This window comes from Amblyomma americanum, chromosome 2, assembly GCF_052857255.1.
Source record: "Amblyomma americanum isolate KBUSLIRL-KWMA chromosome 2, ASM5285725v1, whole genome shotgun sequence".
Lineage (NCBI taxonomy): Eukaryota > Metazoa > Arthropoda > Arachnida > Ixodida > Ixodidae > Amblyomma > Amblyomma americanum.
Window position 1 is genome coordinate 31,791,367 of NC_135498.1, and position 18,498 is coordinate 31,809,864.

The window sequence follows — 18,498 nt, forward strand, 5'->3', positions numbered from 1 at the left end:
GCACCTCCTTCGTCAACTTTAAGAGTTTTATTGCAAATACCGCAACAGGAATAATTAGAGAACGTAAAATGTGCTGCTAATTTATGGAATTCATTGCCTATATTTCTATTTCCTTCAAGCAAAAGTAATCAGTACCGAGAATTGTTTCCTCGGCCAGGGTGTCCGATGCGTAAACACGAGGACATTGAGGCCGACATTCACTACTTACTCTGCGACCGCCCAGCTCTCAAGCCTACAAGGATCCGGCACCTGATGGCAGCAGGTCTTTCTCCGAGCAACCCTGCTTCATACATTGCCTGGACGCAGGGGCCGTACCATCGTTCTCTACCGGACTTCATCAAATCAGCTAACCTTTTCCATTCATTTAATCTCTACTACATCATTCATCACACCTTCACCCATCATTAATGCCCTGGGGCAATAAATTTCGCTTTAAAAATTCACAATATAATTGTAGCCGGCGTATCCCACCGTTTTCAACCGTTATACCTTATATATGCAAAAATATTGCACGGATCATCGCGGGGACTGGGTACAAACGAAACCTGCTCTGAACTTCACGGAGAAATTATTTTCTTCAAGGCAATGTTCTTCATTCGCGCTCTTAAAACTAATGGAAAGTCTGTAACTTACAGATAAGTCCAGGCGTTGCAGCCAACGTACAAGAAATAATATTCTTACTGAATTTATAGGAATTACATATTGAGGTACACTTAATAAATTCAAAGTTTATTCTAAGAGATTTGAAGAGAACCTAAAAAAGCCGTGAGGAAATAAATATAGCTTTTTTTTCTGAATACAAATGTCCAGCTGCAGAAAGTCCGCGCTCATGGTACCACAGTGATTAGGCACTCGACTTTTGAGCCCGACGACACGTGTTACATTCCGGCAGCTGCAGCAGCGTTTTGATGGGGGCGAAACGCAAGGCGCCCGTTTGCTGTGTTATGTTAGACAACGACCAGCCTTCAATGCCTTACAATAGTACCATCTACAGGCAAATTTTCCCCTTACAACTGATCAAACGTCTGAAACTGAATTTATTTCACACATTAGCGATATTTCTCATCACGTAATACATGTACGCGAAAATAAAGAGAAGGTAGGCAACACGCGAACCCAACGCTCACCTCTGCCATCTTTAAATAGCAGGAGACGCGCAGTTTGGCGTGATGCTTAAAAGGATTAGAGCCCTCCTTCGCACTCGCCGCTGCATTGCTTTGCACATTACATAGTGTGCCATTTTTTGGTAATAAAAAATTTATTGTAATGTTTTTGTCGTCGATTCACGCCCCCATCCCCTCTTAATGAGGGCCTCAATTCTGGCAGTCTGGATTCCACAGGTAGCATTAAGAGGATTCTCGCACAGCTGCCGCTCTCACCGTTCGATCACGTTCCACATGGCACCCGCCGTATTTCATTATGTTCCATCTCCGCCGCTATATACGAAGGTGGCGCTGTTAAATACTGACAAGGACAGTTTGAAGACACGGCAGCACAAAAAAAAACAGGAACGAGACGAAAGGACGGCGCCGAACTTCCAACATATTTTATTGTGAATCTTTTCACGCATATATATACGCTCTGTTCGAGCCGTGGTCATCGCAGCGCATGCGCACATAGGTCCTCTCTTTGTCGTATTTGCGCATGCGTTGACGAGGACCACGGCTCGAACAGAATGTGTATATGCGTGGAAACCTTTGCAATAAAATTTGGATGTTCAGTGGCGTCCTTGCCGTGTCCTCTCCGTGCCTGTCTTTTTTGTGCTGCCGTCCCCTCAAATGCATACCAAAGCGTCCAATTCGCCATATTTCTTGTGGGCGGCTTCTACCCAACATAAATACTCCCGAAGTAGAAGATTGGACAACAGACGCCGCCACAGCTGAGTGCTCAGTTGATAGCGCACCACATGCGACATGCGGAGGTCGTGGGTTCGGATCGCACTTCTGGCATGGGGTTGTTTTTTTTTCTTCTGCTTTCTCATCAGTTATCTCTCAGGCATAAAAATTGTTATAATACTAATTTCTCATTTATAGACACAACAAATTCAAAAGGAAAATTCCCCTATCATTACCGTGCTTTTGGTGGCTGTTGGCTTCCCTCGTGTGAAGCTTCTGCCTTGGCATTTCTTTGGGCCTTCCTCGTGTACATTTTTCGCCGATTTACGCATTGAATCCACGACCATGTATTTTGTTTTATAGCGAAATTTATTTTTCTTGTACGTGGTGTTGCGAGGATCTCTTGCAACACTACCAAACTGGTTCAGTTATCGAGAGACCTCAAAACGAAGCCAATCTTATGAAACGACGCTCAATAAAAAAAAACTGATCCGCAGCACCCGCAGCCTAGCCTTTATCTGGACTAGGGATTCGAAATTCCTCATGTGAGTCGAACGCGTTAAGAGATTTCCTCTAAATATAAGTTGGGTTATAATGCCAATATGTTCTGACATGCTATGCTAGCCCCGCTTCTCATCAGATAACATTAACTCTGACCGCGTTTATCAGTGGCCTACACGGGGTTAAGAGATATATCTCAGTTATTCTTCTACTTCGTCTGAAAGGAGGGCGACTGAAAGGCAGTGTCAGTAATTTCAGACTTTATCGCGTAGCTTGATATCGTTCTCTGATAGGGATAGAGTCACAGCATTTATCAGTGGCCTAAAAAGGTGTTAAGAAAGATATCCCAGATATTCTTCTACTTAGTCTAAAATGAGGACGACTCAGAGGCAGTGTCAGTAATATCAGACTTCACTTTATCGCGTAGCGTCATATCGTTCTAATACTGGGATAGATTCACAGCGTTTATCAGTGGCCTAAAAGCGGGGAAGAGAGAGAGATATCTCAGTTATCTATTCGTGTGAATTGAGGGCGACTCAGAGGCAGTGTCACTAATATCAGACTTCAACTTATCGCGCAGTTTCATATCATTTTCATATAGTGATATATTCACGACGTTTATCAGCGGCCTAAAAGCTGTAGAGAGATATTTCAGTTATTCTTCTCCTTCATCTAAAATGAGGATGACTCAGAGGAAGTATCAGTAATATCAGGCTTCACTTTATCGCGTAGCTTCGTATTGCTCGCCGATAGGGATAGATGCTCAAGATTTTGTTCGTCCAGTTCCTCAACATTTTTGTATTTAAAGGCAGCAAGCGTACGACGTGAGTGCAACAGGGTGCCTTCGCTTCGTGTCTGACCCATTGGTTCGAAAAAACCAAGCTACGTTCAAGTCACGGTCTCCACAAAAAGGTCAGTGATGTTTCTCTTTTTGGGAATTACTGAAAGTTTCCGACAGAACGATTTTTAGTTAGATTTTGGTTAGTAGTGCGCTTCTTGTAAATAATGCCTAGTGATTGCACATTCAAAATCAAGGTTCAGTTTTTTATTATTTTATGATAATCTGCTTTCTATGTCTTGAGGCCATAATTACCACTAAAATTTTGAGGTATTTCGTGTTCAGTTGGTCTCTATAGCGTCGCGTATTAACGAAGGTTTGCCGATTTGCCTCCATTAGCTTGCAGTACGTTTTAGCTCGTTTTGTGCATTGTTGTTAAATTTTCTATTTTACATATCGCACTAAAAAAGAGTTGGTTGAAATGGTGTAGCACCAATATCACGATGAAATAACTAGGCCCACCCTGAGTATTCTGTTGATCATTCCCTTGACTAGAGCGTGAACGATAATTGAGAAATCTGTAAGAGATGCTGGTTGATCTAATCCCCACAGAATACGCGGCGGCCGCATTTCGATGGAGTCTAATTGCAAAAGCGCCCGTGTGCTGCGCCAATACATCGCATCTTAAAATTAAGGTTGTCAGAATTAATCACCAGCCCTCCACTAAGACACCCGTCATAGTCAATATGTTTCTTCGTGTCGTTAAACCCAAATATTAACACCACCTGCGTAATTCGGCATTATTGCTGCACTCCAGGAGTGTCTGAAGACTTCTACTGTTTCATAATCAAGTATAAAAGCATCACATTCTTTGAAAGTCTGTGAGGACTGCTGTGGAGAGCACGTTAAAGAGGTCCTATGCTCCAAGACTTCAACGTATATCTGGAGTTCTGGCAAAGAATCATCAAGAACAGTCTGAACAAGCGTGTGTGCAGGTTTCCACGTTGCGTAAAACGTAAGAGCTCAGTGCAATGCAGCGCTAATTCACAGCGGTGCATAGGAAGTTGCTTCCCCTTGTCAGGAAAGCCAACCTGCGATACTTATCGGCTATCGCCTTTCTCTCAAAAAAGCTCCCGCAGCCTCTCTCTCCCATTAAACGCTACATGATCTCAGAGCGAATGTGACTGCGCGCACATATCCTAGCCCATGTACGAATTCAGCATCCCTGTCCGAAACCACAAAGAAGATTTATGCTGTGGAGTGAGGATACTCTATGAGACTAGGACAAGTAAGAGTTTATGCAATACAAGTGTGCGCCATGAAACTTTGAGACGGTTTATTTTATTTTCGCTTTGTCGTGAGCTTTGAAGCCTGAGTATGCGTGTCTTCATATGGTCATGGTGTTACTGTGTTCCTCTAGTTGGTGTGGTAAAGTTGAGCTAAGAAACCTAATTTTCTTTCTTCATACAAATCACGTCTGGAACAGATATTTTTGAAGATCAGGTTGAGCATTCGCTTCAGTGGCGGCCATAGCTGTGCGTGATCGAACTGGCTGACCTCGAACTGCTGTCCCCGCTGGCGGAGGAGGAGGAGCCATTTTTGTTTTCATTTCCTCACCCTAACTATAAGTCTCTCGTAAAGGGAAGGCATATATGTGGGCGTCAGGAAGGAGTGGCCCTGAAGGTAATCCTAGCTTTGGGAAATGTGACAAAGGTGGGTGTTTAAAACAATTACAACAGAAGACGAGGAAGGTAGAGATAACCACTCCTGTAAAAAGGAAGGACGATGAGAATGAGAGAAGGGGGGCGATCCGGCGCAAATGGCAGGTGTCGATGTGCAGCGTTGCTGCAGTGTCAAAGTGTAGGTTTTGTAACAGGTGCAAGAATTTTGATACATCGCGCGACACGTTTCTGTCAATAAATTTCTCAACATTTCCGGGTCCCGTACGATTCCCGAATGCGATCCTTCATTCCAAAATAAACATGGCTTGAATTTTTGTGCACAAGTACTGCACATCTGCACAAAAAAAACGGTGTAAACTGCCTGAATTCTAAACATTAAGATGTTTCTTTTTCGCAGGTATACAATTGAGATGTCTGCGTTCTGCGGTTCCTCGGCCTGCTGGCTGCTCTCTTTCCTGCTCGTCGTTCCCTTCGTGGTGAATGGAGCCAGCGCCTCAGTAGGCTTCACCATGACTCAGGGAGAAGCAGACGGCAAATACGTCCGCTTCGACCAGGTGCTCACCAATGTGCAAGCGGACCTCACCAAGGACCTCGGTGCCTTCCGGTCAGTGGGGCAGCACGCTTCTTTGAGCTGGTGCAGTGCTTGCCACCGTCGTTTTTAAAGTAGCTGATGACTCCGCTTTATGTGCAAGGCGAGAGAAAGAAGAGGCAGGGTGTGTGCAGGATGTGCCCACCCTTTCCTCCACTAAAGCACCCACTGCGGGCAAAAATTGCTGCACAGTATTTTCCTGACAAAAATCTATCCATAAATGCTGCAATGGAGCCGTTGAAGGCATTTCGGTGTTAAATCAGGAAGAAGCAAGCACAGGCACGTTTTCAAACCATTCCTTAGTGACATGAAAGGGAATGAAACAGTTCGGAGGTTCTTTTTTTTTTCGTGCTTTGCACAGAAGCCGGACTGTGGTATGTAGTACAGTGAAAAGGTTGAAAACAGCAATCAACCTACGTCTTTCTCAGCTAGTTTCAACGGCGAGCCGCAAGCTGAAGTACGCTAGTTTTGTGTTGAACTTAAACAAGAGTTCGAGCTTTGAATTTCACTGTTGCTTTAAGGCAGACCCACACGGGACGAACTTTGCGCGGTAAGCGCAGGTGTGGCGGCACAACAGCGTAGCTTCGCCAGACTGCACCACGTATGACGATAAAAGGGCGTTGCTAACGTGGCGATGCGCTCTGAAGCGAGGCTTCCGCTTCACGGTGAATTCGTTGTTTCACTGTTTCTTTTTTTTTTTCGGGAAGGCCACTCGCTGTGAATGGCTCAAAGTAGTTTCTTTTCGTATTGGGCTTCCTGAAACGAAATGGATCGGCAGTAAAGTTGTTTTATCGTTTTTTTTTCCCCTCTGACGATTCGACAGCTGCAAGCCCTAACGAGAGACGTCGGTTTAGAGATGAAAACAGCTCACTTAATAACAAATAGATGGCGCCACTAGTTGTGCAGTTATAGTCGCGTCTACGTTTGTCTACGCTGTACTAAATGTCTGAGTGTGATTTTCAGTGTAACGCCCCTCGACATGACTGCATTTAGCGAAGGCCGCCGTAGAGCGTTCGTCGTTTCTTCGTCCGAAAATAGTTTCATGTGAGTCGGTCTTTAGACGTAGACGACCATCATAGCTCGAAATAAGATACGGGTCGGCACTTTGGCATCCAGAGGCAAGCGTCCTAGCTAAAACGAACCAAAAATGGTTCCAAATAACGGTGAACGTTTCATAAACTCTAATTGCGACTGAACAGATAGCACCGCTACTCAGAAATCTAACCAAGGATTATCGTCAATAACCTCACGCAGTGTAACTGTCCGGTTTTGTTAACTTCCTAAGATACTTTATCACATAACTTTCAGCGACGATTTCCCAACTCATGGCGCCACTTCTATCTCGACAAAAAATGTTCTCTGACTCTCTCGTGCCGCCAAGGGCGTTGCTGAGATTAGCTTTCCTCGTCTGTAGTGTCGATAACAAGCTTCAGAATGTATTGAAATTGATTCACAATTTAAGCGGTGTCGTTCATTTTACCTACACTGATTATTCTTGATTTCTCTTCCATTCAATTCTGTTCAAACGCTACTAGTACTTTCACTCGGCCCGTAGACGACCTCAAAATGGCAACACCTAGGAACATAGGACTTATAACAATTAATACATAGAAATGACTCAGTATAACCTCGCGTTAAACTTGAGATTAAGCTAACGCGGTGATGATGCGTTTATTGTTCATCTGCTGTAATACCAGACCAGAATAGCGTATGACACGTATGCCACGTAATATAGACACGTATGACAAGATAGAAGGCGGTGTCAACGATGGAAGAGGGGGTCACTAACCAAATGCTAATATGTCCCGTCCTTCTGTTCGCCTATTCCGCAGTTGCCAGCTGCCTGGCCTCTACTACTTCTCCTTCACCTTCATGGCATCCCGCCGGGATTCCTGCCGCATGTCTCTGCGCCGAAACCGCGTGCCCGTGGTGACGGCCTTTGCGAGCGACAACGGCTTCAGCTGGGCTTCGAGCGGGGCAGTGCTTTACCTGGCACAGAACGACCTCGTCTACTTGTACCTGGAAGACGGGAAGTTCCACGAGTCTCAGTCTTCCCGTAGGGCGTTCACTTCGTTCTCCGGTTTCCTTGTCAGCGAGGATGCGCTGATGGGCCGCAATCCCCCGGCCTTCAACGCTAACGAAGGACTACTCCCGCCGGCGGACCCGACCGACAACATCTTCGGAGAAATTCTTCGTCATGAAGTGCCCCGGAACGCCACAGAAAGTGGTACACCCTCACCGTAGGTGTCCTTCGAGGCACCACCTCAGTCCCCCTTGCATTAGCACCATGTTTCACAGCTGCTACATGCAACATGCGTGTCACTTTGTGTAATAAGCCTGGCACAGGGTATTGCTCACGTATTTCTCGACTGTACAGCTGTCTGAGTCATTACTCATGTACTATTTATTCATCCTGTAGCATTCATTTGCCGAAAGGAAAATTACTGCTACAGGGTATTACTCACGTACTTCTCAACTGTGCCGCTGTCTGAATCATTACTCATGTACTATTTTTTCACCCCTGTACTATTTATTTGCCGAAAGGAAAATTACTGCTGTTTCCTGTAAATAAATTTTGTTGTATGCAAATAAGCATGTGCCCACGGAGACGTTAATCAGAGCAAGACTGCTTTGAATTTGTTCACGTTCCTTTCACTCAACTTCAGGCGTTGGTCTGAGTGTCAAATTGACGTAAGCGTTGCGAGCTGCAGCTGCCAATATTGAGCAAAAATGACGTTAGAATGAGTGAATAAATAATTACGCCAGACGGAAGTTTGCCGTCAGGCGGAATTACTACATAAGAAAGAAATCCTTTAGCAGCACTCGTACATGGTTATTAAGCTTAATTGTGCCAGAGCGTGTGCTGCTATCATTAAATCTTACAACCTTTTCATTCTGCAGCAATACGCAAGTGTACGTGTAGCTATAAATGACACGGTTACACGTGCAGCGACCGCCTTGTTTACCAGCGCCGTACGATTCACCTGAAACGGGAGGGAGTCAGCGCTGCATTCTGAGCTGGCAATTGTGTCCAGGCGCTTCTGAGACTATCTTTGTGTGCGTTGGATGTTTCCATCTGGCTTCCTCAAGAAAAAAGCGCGGGATTTGTCAAAAATTCCCAGACACCCAGTTTTACTGTTGCGGGCATGTAGTAGCACTAACGGCATTCCAGTGCTCCTATATAGTGCGCCGAAATGTTTTATTTGACGTCCGAAGGGTTGAAGGCCCAGGAGGGCTATATGAGCCATACTCGGCGCCAAGGAGGAAATCCACTTGCTTGGGAACTAGTGAAAATTGCACTGCGTTAGTCCTGGTGGCTGAGATTACAAGCAGGTGCTCTTTGGAGCGAAATAATGTCCGTGAGTGGTTCTCGCAACAGCAGAAGGCGAAAAATGAGCTTCCCATCGCGGCTACTTTCAAAGCACGCTGCCACTTCGTGGCCTTGGATGGCTCTCCAAAAAACAATGCACAACAGGCAAGCACAGGAACTGCACGTGTGTCGGCGTCTACGTTTCCTTCGAGGAGACGCGTCAGACAGTATAGCACCACTAGTTGCTGTTATTTCCAGCATGCACAATCCTCTCTCCCGGCCAACGCCTTCAACCCTCTCTGTAGGCCCGGACATGTGAACATGGTGTTGTACCCCGTGCCTCACCAGACCAGGGTGTTTCCCACAGTCGTATTGAACTCAATAACGGGCAAATTTCCCTCAAAGGAGACCCTCCAGGCAATTGCGTCGACTGATTCTCATGAACTCATTGTTAATCCTCTTGTACCTACTAGCGTGACATCGCAGGGTGTGGCAAATGGAAGGGTATTAACCATGGCTTAATCGAGTTAACCGCAGCGTCATAAAAATCTGTTGATGCCATTGGCTTTGGGGCCTCCTTTGAGACTCATCTGCCGCTACGTTCTTTAGTTATATTCGACTATAGCACATTGTGCATAGCAGTCATGAAATGAGAGCAGATAGCGCTACGCGTTGACTCTTGCTCAGTCAGTCAACCTCGTATTTTTTTCAAGCCCAACAATCCTGGACGCGCGCTTCTAGTTAGAGCGGTAGCAACTGCATGCTCCAGGGCGCTAATCATAAAATGTTACCACAGGATTTTTTATCTTTGGTACACCCCACTGATTTCCTGTTGGCTGTCAGAACTGGTTGGCGCGATCGCATGAAGCATTTCCTAAGTCGTACTCGGGCACCATCTCACTGCTCTCTTTAGTCTTCTCGCTGTTACAAATGAAAATACTCCCTTTGAACTACGCGGTGTTCGCTACTGATGGTCGACAGATGGCGTTAGTTGGTACTGTCCAGTGCAATATTCTCATGTTCTTATCCAGTGTAAGACCCTCCAACCCACAGCGCACGACGCCGCAGCAGGAATTCGCGAAGCACTAGGGTTTCGGAATAGCGAGGACATGCTCAATTTTCAAAAGTAGGAACAAGTAAGAGAGGACTAGAGGATTGGCGGAGGAGGTCAAGGGATTAGTTTATAAAGGGAAGGAAAATGGGCTGTTAATCCAAAAATACTAAGTGCGCTAGGAATTAATGGCGAGGTGACATTTGTCACCGCCCCGATACAAAGAAGATGCAAAAATTACCTATCTATCAGTAGTCACCAGTGATTCTGCCCAAGAAAGCGGGGCATGTGTAAACGTATTCGCGTCTGAATCTTGAAGGTATATGGCGGCAAGTGTACATCTGACAAAGCGCAGAGAATTTGACAATGTCACACTCGCAAGGCTACTTGCACAAACTGCACCATTGATTTTAGTTGCACGGAACTGAAAACTGAAAACCCATTTGTGAGTTTGTGTGTGCGTGTGTGTGGCATTATCAGTTGCACATGCGTAAATGGGCGTGTTAACAGGCCCCGGGAAAGCTAGCGCTGCAGTCAATGCCAGCCGGAGCTCTCGATTTGGCTGCCGTACTGTTCGCAATCTTAATAGTCCACTCATAGGCGTCGGTCAATCAAGAACTATTCTCAGGAATACGCCCTCTCCGGCTCGGATCGTGATATAGATGGCCCAGCGTTTTTTTTTTTATCCCCTTTCAAAGGATCGGCAGTATATGGAATGAACAAAAGTAAATACAAAAAATGCACAGGCAGAAATAAACGCTAAATGCAAATGGCAACAATCATCTACATTTCCCCCCTGGGCTTCTCATCACTAATTCTGGATTTTACACAATACCACGAAGGGCAACTAAGTCGTCAATACAAACTTCGGCGAAATGCCTCCTCTACAATCAGGCACCGGGCGACAAGAAGGCGGGAAGCAGGCAGGCTTCACCGATGATGACGTCAATGGCTCAGGAGCTCCGCACGCAACACAGCGGTGCTGGATTTCCCCCGTTAAGAGAACTGATCGAAACTTCCTTTTGCAGTCGTGCTCTTATATGTCAAGGTGAAAGCCATTTCTCTCTTTGAAGTCTGTTTTCTTGTCACAGAACTTATGTTTATTACATGCGTCAACACCTGTACAGAAAGGTTACTCAAGAGCCGGCTATCGAATTTCGCGACTCACATCGGGGCTTAATTGCCCGCCAAAGGCTGTAATTGGGACAATGCACGAAAGAACACGCCTTCTCTTGCACGCAACCTCCCAACATTATCTCTAGCTGCTGCCTAAATTTTTCTGAAGTACCAATGACAAGGCTGCCGCCTTGGCTTCTGTTCCGTGTTCGGGACTTCGATACGTACGTTGGTCAATTCACATTTTTCAGGAGATAAAAATAGAAGTAAATTGCCAATCTGACGCTCACAATCAAAACCAACAGAGGTATTTCGATAAAAGCCATTGATTTTATTCTACCACAGAAGTTACTAACGGTAAAACCATTCAAGTAATATTGTTAGGTAGCAACATCATAATCCTTCAATTTAATAATAATAATAATAATAATAATAATAATAATTGGTTTTTGGGGAAAGAAAACGGCGCAGTATCTGTCTCATATATTGTTAGACACCTTAACCGCGCCGTAAGGGAAGGGACATACGAGGGAGTGAAAGAAGAAAGGAAGAAACCGGTGCCGTAGTGGAGAGCTCCGGAATAATTTCGACCACCTTGAAATCTTTCACGTGCACTGACATCGCACAGCTTTGGCAAAAACAAATCTCTAACCGTGCAAACAGCTCAAATTTTCAATTAATTATACTTTCAACTACTACACTAGTTAATTGCATGTATTTTCCACTTAAGCTCACTATTCTCGCGAGCTTTTTTCCATAAAAAGCCCAACTATTCTTGACAAAATTATTTATTAAGGTCTGTTTTTTGTGGGACAAAAATTTGTTATCGTAGTTGTGCTCATTGCACTGCATCAAGAAAACTCCATTCGGGCAGCTGTGCAGGGTTCAGCTCAGACCTCCTTTACTCGACGAGCCACGTGAACGAAGCAAAAGCGCATTCAAATTCTGCGGCGCCTGTATTCGTAAAATACGTCACATTGCAGCGACATATTCCAAGCTTGTCCGCTAATCGCTTAATATTCTATTTGCCGTAATGGCCGTGGGTCTATTCTGGCCGTTCGCTGATGTCGCCTTCATCGCCTTTGGCCGAGACTCCTTTCTTGGGCCTGGGCATGCGGCACTTGCCACGAATGCACACGCCTTCGTGCAACAGTGACTGAAAAAAGAAAGGGAAAAATAATAAGGGAGCAATTACTCATTGGCATCCACCCAAGCGCAGCCACAAGGCTACAAATACGGCTACAAAAATAGTTCGTTTCTTAAAGTAGCAGGCACACTAATGTCTCCAGTAACTTTGCTAAAAAGCAGACAACTAAATCTTGATTTCGTGTTGATAAATCTGCAATTACTTTTTTTCAGAAAAGGAAATGTAAAAAAGAAAAAATTGCATCCGGAACTTTTCTTGGTAAAACTGCAAACACTTCGCTGGAAGGAGGGGTTTTGGTGAACGAAAAATATTGCACCTTTATCGGTCCTGGCTTGTATTTGCTATCCCTCACAGAATGCGGGGTTCTTTCACAACACTTATTCAAAATAACAGGAAATTAAAGATGAGGGCAGCGGAGAAGGACACGAGACACAGGAGAGCTAACTTGCAACCATCGAAAGTTGCCATTATTGAAAGAAAGCACCCCTGAGTCACCTATCTATTCCTACTGTCATCTTTTTAAATTACGCTGTGTTTCTGAATTCATATCACCCATAGCCCGTTGCGCTAAGGGCGTGTGATGTTAAGCGTCCAGAAGCTGCACGCGCATCCTACGGAGACGCCGTAGTAGCAGCTTATGGATGAATTTTCTGCACAGAGATCTTATTAACCGTGGGCTCCCATCTCACAGCACGCGCGAGAGTTTACATTTCTTATTAAGAGAACTTCTTGTTTAGTGAGTTGGTAGCTGTTCATTGTAAATCATTTAAGGCGCCAAAACAAAAACAGACAAACAAGAGCAGACAACGCCACTCACAACTGCTTCATTTTTCGCCTCCATTTAAATATAGCACTTGTGTACAGGATTCCATCTCGCGACCTTAAGCTCAGCAGCCGGACGCGATTTCCCCTCAACCCCAACAGCGGTTCCCGTCCCGTTAAGACAATATTTAGCACAGCGCGATCAGCGGGGAGCCACTGCGCATGCGCAGATCGCTGCACCACGTGACACCAGGTTGCGGCCAGTAGCGCACACGCCTGTCGCGTCGGGACCAATCAGCGCGCGCGCATTCAGGCGGCGCGCGGGAGCGGTTTGCAGTAACGGCCGAGCATCGCGCTATGCCTAAACCCTCTAATACCCCTCCTGCGCGGAGAACCGGTAATACGCAGACCTGCTTTTCGTATTGTGCATTAAGAATGCGTTCGCGCTTTCAAGTGAGGACACGACCATGCATGGTGCTTACCCGACACGGCGTTCCATCTTCCTCCAGTCCCATTCTCAAGTTGCCTTCCGGCAGGTGGCACAGGTAGACGCAGTGTCTACGAACCTTGTCCTATGGGAGAACACAGAAATAAAGCTTATGTAGTGCTCATAACGTTACCCAAAAACATTCTATACTGCACTTGCTGCTAATTTGTTTGATACTTATTGCAGTTCTACGAGAAGTGTAATTTTGCGAGGCAAGACTGCTTCTGGGCTTGTAATTTATGCGCAACGCGGGGTTAATGAACAAATTGGAGAACTTGTCGTTCTTTTTAATGTACACCGAGACTCATTAGACGGCTTTCGTCTGCTTGCGTGACCGCCACGGTGGAGAACTTATCGTTCTTTTTAATGTACACCGAAACTCATTAGACGGCTTTGTTGTTCACGCGTGACCGCCACGGCCGGAAATGCGGTCTAGAAATTACGGCTCAGTAGTTGGTAACCATAGCCGCTCGGTTATGGTATGGGCTGCTGCCTTGCTAATCATTTTTTTTTTGGGGGGGGGGGGGGGTCAAGCCGCAATTACGCATTGAGTTTCTTGCTACATGGGCGGTTAGGGCAATGTCTGCCACTTTGAGCCGGCAAGCCGTGTTGGCACATTGCCCCACACGTGCCAGGCGCCGACTGGAATTCCAAACAAATCATATGCAGCGAAACTTCACACAGCATGTCTTCCTCGTGCATGCGCAAAAGATGACTTCACCACTACCCTCTCCTTGTCTACTGCCATTAGCCAACTTTCAGGAGCTTGTGAACATAAATCATATCAACGAGACCAGCTGTCAGAGTCGGACTCGAGAAGGCTCATTACCCAATCAAGGAGACCGAGCGAGCTGGGAAACTTTTTTTTTTCCTTTGGCAACGACAACGGTGCTAACGGCTTATGCGCTTATCGCGTCTGATGGATTAGTCTCAGTCAGCCATTGTTTTGTTTCAGGATGGTCTCTGGTAGCTTTCGTTATTGTTTTCTTCATAATTGCTCTTAATTTTTTACCTTGTTTTTGTGAAGTGGTTGGGCCTGCTTATAATGACTGTTAAGTATATACGGCTTATATTTTGGGCCATTGATTCACAGCCGTACTGGAACCGGAAACTAATCAATATGCAAGAATTTCACAAATTCGGCGTTCTAGTTCTCTAAGCGCCAGCAAAGTGACCCCACCAAAGCGTTAGAGCGTGCTGAATGAGCCGAGCTTAAAAAACTCAGCGTCTTGCTTCGCTTCCACTCACCACTTTTGTCCGCATCCTGTGGCACGCAGGGTCCGTCGTGATCATGGCAGTAGCGAAGTCAGCGAAGGTCGCTTTATGAAAAAAAAATGAAAACAAATAATTATTCTTTTTATGCTTCTGGCTTTTTTTCTTTCATTTTCTCTTTACCTGAGCAAGAGTTGCTAAGGCTACCACTTTCTTTAATAGGCGTTGCAATTAATATAGACTCCATACAAATAAATGCTTGGATTGTCTTCTCTCTTAGGATTCCGTTACTTTTCACATCAGAGCGGTATCTCCGCCAGCTGGGTACATCTCTGCCACCGACGCGCTAGTCACTTTAAGCCATTGCAGTATCATTTTTTTTTTACTTTTGAATTTCTCGGTTTTAAAGAACTCTTCTGACACTTTTGGGGAGAAATGTACAGACTTGTGCAACATTGACACAAGTGCACTCCTGGCAGAATGATATTGTTTAAGAGTTAGAGGAAAGAGAACAATTTAATAGTTATTTAATGTAGCATCTTCTAACCTCGTCACTTTAAGATAAGTGGAAGCCCAGGAGAAGAAAATTATTGAAATTATTGAATTCAATTAACCAGCCAAAATATTACATTAAAAATGTGGGGCTGCATATAGAGACGGCAAGTTGTTCATATTAAGGCAGGACCTCCGATCGTTACTATCAAATCAGTGAAAAGGAAACGGGTCCCCTATCATCGTTCATTTAATGCGACACAGGGGATTTAAACAGTGACATAGTAATCACTGCAGGAAGGCAACGTATCCACTAATCCTCGGTTTTATGCCTACTTATAAACCCTTGAAAGCAATTGAAACCTAACGAAGGTCACTCTGAACGTTTAATGAGCCAGCGTGAGAAGTACATTTATGTGCATGTGAATAAGCTTGAAATCCCTGCAGAGTAAGTCTTAAAGTGACGACAGACGAAATAGAAATATTAGTCTAATTCGACGTCGCAAACATTGTCACCTTTCAAATAAACAAAACCTCCAGCGTCCAACTATAAGCACACCGAAAATCATGTTCTGCTGCCTTGACTTATCTTTTTCTGCAAAACGCTTTTGTTTGCGGTAACAAACTATCTCAGCGAACCGTTGGGCAGAGAAAAGAAATGGATTGGTGTAGTGCGCTATAACACACACCTAGAGGGCAGCATAGCACTTACCGAGAACAACGATCACCACCACAAACGCCACCGACGTCTTCATGTTCGTTGCTAGCGTGTCTCTACAGAAACTGCTCGCAAGATCACGGCACCGCACACGCTACAAAGCACAGGGTATAGCTCCACACGGGTGCGCACGTTGAAATTGACTGAATAACGTGGCTTTAGCGCACGCTGTTTCAACCCTCTTCTCTCGCGTATGCGTTGACGTCTATCCCGAGTAAGCTGCCAAGTAGTAGCGTGCACAAGGCAGTCGGGAAAGGCGGGATTTCCTCCGAGGCACAGCGCCAACGGGATTGGGGGGGGGGGGGGGGCGGATGGCCTTGATCAAGAGACGGGTTCAGCTATTTCTATCGTGTCTCTCTGGAACTGTGCGTCAGCAATAATGCGTCATGATAATGAGAAAATCTAGCTGAAAAAAAAAAGTACGTGAAGTGTTGCTCAGTGGAAAGATCAATGCTGTTGGCTAAGGGGGATACGTGGCAGAATGACAGAGCACAAACGACGACCATACTTAATGTGAATGAGTGCTGTTCAGGTCCTCGGTTGTACCGTTTCGTGCTTTGTAGCGCTACCGTAATGCACAGCATGCAGAAAAAAATTTGTGAGAGGCCGTCGTGAGGGAAAAAACAAATTTCGACGCTGTCCCGCAAGGCAGTCGCCTGAAATGCCCGCAGATAGAACCAGATGTGCATGCTGCTGTTAATACCACGCGACTGCGTCGCGAGGCAACGCTAGAGTAAATTTGTTGCCGAGCGCACGCGTCCCGTAAATTTTCGCTGCCGGCTGACTGAACAGACTATACCCGAAACGTGTACCTTCCTTAGAGGCCACTCGCAGGGTATTTATGCGAAAATAGCGCAGGGCATGTGGATTTGCTCTCTTTTCAAGCTGCGTCCCAAGCTTGTTAGTTGTAGCACCACAATATATTAATGTCTATGATAACTTCACTTCAATGACAACCGCCATATTGCTAGCAGGTTTGGCTTTTCAAGATTAACCAATTACCAACATACGCTCGCTCTGGATGACAGCCAATATTGCCGCTTTATTTCCTTTGTGTCCCAGATTGTTTCTGTTTGATACTTCCAGACCATGTTACTCGAAAAACCTGAAAATTTGAAGCCAGTTCCCCTTGGCTCATATTAATAATGTCTCGAAAATGGCGGCTACTGCATGCAACTGCGGGTGTATCCACTGCACTGTAACTGTATCCACTGTGAATGCAAATGAGATGGGGGAGGGGGAGCCGGCACTTCCCAGTGTTTCGCATTGTCGTGGTCGCTGTTGCTTCTGGCCTATTTTTTGATAAAAGCACCCGTGACAAAGAACGGGTGACGGTTTCGCAGCGTAGAGTTCCGAAAACTTTATTGAAGCTTAAACGCCGTTACTTTGAAATAATATAGCACTTACAACAAGAGATCGAGGTGCTTTTACTGTTTTGCCCATTGTTCCTTTTTTCTTGGTGTCGACATAATGTAAAAATTATTGCTCGAGTGTTCATTTTTTCTTGCGATAGAAACAGGGTAGGCGGAACATAACGATCCATTCCAACCTTTTCGTTATTTCCCGTCACTCTATGTATTTTCCGTCTCATCATTGGCAGAAGCGACTCCGCGTTTCCACTATCGATGGCCTTGAGCCAATAACGAGAATCGAATACGGGGCGTGGCCTCGCTTCGGCCGGTGACGAAGGGCGGGAAATACAAAAAAAAAAGACAGGATGCAACTGGTTTAAGGATTTTTTCACTATTGCATCCCAGCTTGTAGTAACGCCACCGCGTTATTTTTTTTTTTTTGCACCGGCAGAGTAACTGTCCGAGATCTCAAACCAATAAAGCAATTAGCACACAAAAATCATAGTAATAGTTAAAACAGGCTCTGTTCCCCTAGTAAATGTCGTAGAAACTAGCTCAACTTTGATTTGCAGCAGAAAAAAAAATGCAGCGCGTTTCTCGCAGTTGTGTTGTTGCTGCGATTCTTTTACATTTCATTGTGTAGGCTCAGCTGCACTTTATTTCAATGCAATTTTGGAGCGGTGAGGACTTCCTTTTGAGGCGACACAATCCCGCAGGCTTAGTTACCGAACACATCGGCCATAAATTATTTTACGCTGAACATTAAACATGGAGTGAAGATACAACCAGTTTCCGCCTGCGCCGAGTGTATTGGCACCAGGTGCGGTGCAGTCCGTTAGGGGCACACTTCAGGTAGCAGCCGGTGAGGATTCACAGGGTACCTGCATCAGTGCTCACCTTCCCGGTCCATTCTTACACTTTCTAGGCGCAAACTCATTCACATTTGACAGCGATAACGAGAGGCGATTGAGTCGCCTAATGTGGAAGCACCCTTTTACCTAAGAGTTTCACCTTCGGTGGTCGTGAATAAACGGGCCGCCACCTGTAATCAAGGGAAGTCACTTTCGACTGAGCTCGACATTGAAGCGCTGTTCTCCGAAATCAAAGCCCATCACAAGAAACAGATGTTGTTATAGCCACAAACCTGAAGCCGAACGACGGTTTTACAAGTAGCCGTTGTGTGCGCTGCTCCGAGTTGTTACGGCTCGAATTGTGTGCGCTTTAAACCTGTATCTTTCTAATAGCAGTCGTGCCGTGACTATTACATTAGCTGAGCTCACCGAGCACTCCTGGTCAGTACATGTTCGAAGAAAAGGAAGGCGGGTTTCCGAAGCCAATTTTCTACCCTCGGAGGCAAACTCGAAGAAGGCGTCCCTTGAGTCACGCGAACCGCAGCTGTTGCAGCTGGAGTGAGCCCCATCTCCCCCTCGCCACCAATAGAGAGGCCTCCTGGCCGTTGTCCGGAT

At 45.5% G+C, this 18,498-nt stretch overlaps 2 protein-coding genes across 2 annotated transcripts; one reads left to right on the forward strand and one right to left on the reverse strand.

Annotated features, from left to right (window-relative positions):
• Positions 1 to 5,206: 5,206 nt before the first annotated feature.
• On the forward strand, positions 5,207 to 7,629 carry LOC144119605 (complement C1q tumor necrosis factor-related protein 4-like). Its single transcript, XM_077652181.1, has 2 exons — positions 5,207 to 5,400; positions 7,218 to 7,629. The coding sequence occupies exons 1-2, from the start codon at positions 5,207 to 5,209 to the stop codon at positions 7,627 to 7,629; spliced, it is 606 nt and encodes a 201-aa protein (XP_077508307.1).
• Positions 7,630 to 10,546: 2,917 nt separating this feature from the next.
• Positions 10,547 to 15,876, reverse strand: LOC144118436 (uncharacterized). The gene is made up of 4 exons (XM_077651373.1): positions 15,675 to 15,876; positions 14,507 to 14,577; positions 13,254 to 13,343; positions 10,547 to 12,018 (listed from the first exon to the last, which is right to left on the reverse strand). The coding sequence occupies exons 1-4, from the start codon at positions 15,715 to 15,717 to the stop codon at positions 11,908 to 11,910; spliced, it is 315 nt and encodes a 104-aa protein (XP_077507499.1). The 5' UTR covers positions 15,718 to 15,876; the 3' UTR covers positions 10,547 to 11,907.
• Positions 15,877 to 18,498: the final 2,622 nt, after the last annotated feature.